Source organism: Colobus angolensis, unplaced genomic scaffold, assembly GCF_000951035.1.
Source record: "Colobus angolensis palliatus isolate OR3802 unplaced genomic scaffold, Cang.pa_1.0 Scaffold40, whole genome shotgun sequence".
Classification (NCBI taxonomy): Eukaryota; Metazoa; Chordata; class Mammalia; order Primates; family Cercopithecidae; genus Colobus; species Colobus angolensis.
The window spans coordinates 3,904,172-3,906,516 of NW_012117377.1; the positions used below are offsets into that span (position 1 = coordinate 3,904,172).

The window sequence follows — 2,345 nt, forward strand, 5'->3', positions numbered from 1 at the left end:
GAGACCAGCCTGACCAACCTGGAGAGACTCTACTAAAAATACAAAATCTCTACTAAAAACACAAAATTAGCTGGGCGTGGTGGTGCACACCTGTAATCCCAGCTACTCGGGAGGCTGAGGCAGAGGAATCTCTTGAACCCAGGAGGCAGAGGTTGCAGTGAGCTGAGATAGCACCATGGCACCCCAGCCTGGGTGACAGAGCAAGACTCTGTCTCAAAAAAAAAAAAAAAAAAAAAAACACAATAATAGAAAGGCTCATTAATAGTGAAAAACAAATCCTCTCCTAGGAGAAGCTTATTCACAATTTTCTATACATGCGACCTATGTAGAAGCATGCCCGGCGACTGTGCCTGCACTCCTTGACTCTACCTCTGCACACAATGACTCAGCTAACCAGCACAATAAATGGCCTGCGTTCACTTTTGTTCAGGGAGGCACTGCTTTGGGAACTATCCCCAGTATCCTCCTTACTTGTTAGAATTAATAAAATCCCCTTTTAAATTCCTCCTTGGGAGTAGTCATTGGACCGTCACCCAGCAAGCGATCAAACCCACCCATTGTGTGGGTTAACTGTAACAGTAGTTAGCCATAGAGAGTTGTGATAAGAAGCCAAATAATAAAGCTCCTTTAAAATAAAGAATATTTATTTTGGAATACAGCTTGGCGCATAGTAAACATGCACATAGTTTAAATGACTTTATGTTGAGAAGTTACAGCTTTGGCATAAATATGTGTGGTATAGAAGGACAAAAAGAGAATGACAGAAAATAATCAAATAGAGTGAATGCTGGGGAAATCGAATAATTTCTCTAATGACACAGATAAGGGCACCTCCAGATGAGTTTCCCATGGTTCACGCTGGCTTCACTGGGTTCCACAGAGACAGCCTACAGGCCAGAGGTTCTCTAGGACCAAGCCCTAGATGGGACACCTGCCCACAGGCAGGGAGTGAAACCCACTCCTCAATGGCCGTCCCACATATACCACAGAAGATACTTAAAATCTTATCTCCAGCTCATCACACAACACCATCACACAAGCCAACCATTTCTTATTTAGAACATGGTTATATAGCTGGATGCGGTGGCTCACGCCTGTAATCCCAGCACTTTGGGAGGCTGAGGTGGGTGGATCACCTGAGGTCAGGAGTTGGAGACCAGCCTGGCCAATATGGTAAAACCCCATCTCTACTGAAAATACAAAAATTAGCCTGGTGTGGTGGTACATGCTTATAATACCAGCCACTTAGGGAGTGGAGGCAGAAGAATCACTTGAACCCGGGAGGTGGAGGTTGCAGTGAGCCAAGATCGTGCCACTGCACTCCAGCCTGGGCAATAGAGCAAGACTCTGCCTCAAAAAAAAGGTGATAATTACATAACTTTCAAGAGCAGCCCACATTTTGCTTAGAAGAACACAAGAGCATGGAGCACAAAAAGTAAACTAGGAAGAGCCACCACTCTGCTGACACTGGTTGGAGCTGATCACCCCAGGCATCCCTGCTTCTCAGACTCCTCCAGCGTACACACAGGAGAAAACCAATCCTTTCTGCCAGCGTCTGACGCGTCTGTCAGAGCACATCCTTCCCGACATGGGCCAGAGAGGACTGCAGGGTCTGTCCTCAAGGCTGCTCCCATCCCTGGGGGCTGCTGACTCCAGGCAGCCAAACGTCTCCTGGGAGGCGTAGGTCATGTACACGAACCCATCCTCATCCTTGTAGTCTCTGTAGATCTCTGCCATGGTGACGCTCGTGCTGACCAGGCTCTTGTTGTTCACCAGCAAGTAAAAGGCTTCCGTGGCTCTCAGGACCATGCGGCTCCTGGGATGGGCAGGACGGGGGTGAGGGGGTGACCTGCGAGACAGCCCAGGGATCTGCAGCCTCGTGACACTCAGGAAGACTGAATTGCTCCCTCCTTCTTCCCTGAGATTAGGAACTACAAGGCTTCCCATTTGGGTCAAAAGGGTGAGGCCATTCCATGGATGAAATATGAGAACACAAACAGGACGAGGAAACATGACAACACAAAAATGCCAAGCAAATAACTTCTGTTTGTTATGAAATTAAATCTATTGGGCTGGGTGCAGTGGCTCACGCCTATAATCCCAGAACTTTGGGAGGTCGAGGCGGGCAGATCACGAGGTCAAGAGATAGAGGCCATCCTGGCCAACATGGTAAAATCCAGTCTGCACTAAAAATACAAAAATTAGCTGGGCATGGTGGTGTGCACCTGTAGTCTCAGCTACTAGGGAGGCTGAGGCAGGAGAACCGGGAGGTGGAGACTGCAGTGAGCCGAGATTGCGCCACTGCACTCCAGCCTGGTGACAGAGCAAGACTGCATCTCAAAAAA

The 2,345-nt window shown here is 48.2% G+C and overlaps 1 protein-coding gene across 1 annotated transcript in view; it reads right to left on the minus strand.

Moving 5' to 3' along the window:
• Positions 1 to 868: 868 nt before the first annotated feature.
• Positions 869 to 2,345, minus strand: part of MAP1LC3C (microtubule-associated protein 1 light chain 3 gamma) — a 3,717-nt gene continuing 2,240 nt past the window's right edge. The window contains exon 4 of the mRNA XM_011955696.1: positions 869 to 1,816. Coding sequence (XP_011811086.1) covers positions 1,504 to 1,816 — 313 coding nt within the window. The 3' untranslated portion in view covers positions 869 to 1,503. The remainder of the gene's footprint in view (positions 1,817 to 2,345) is intronic.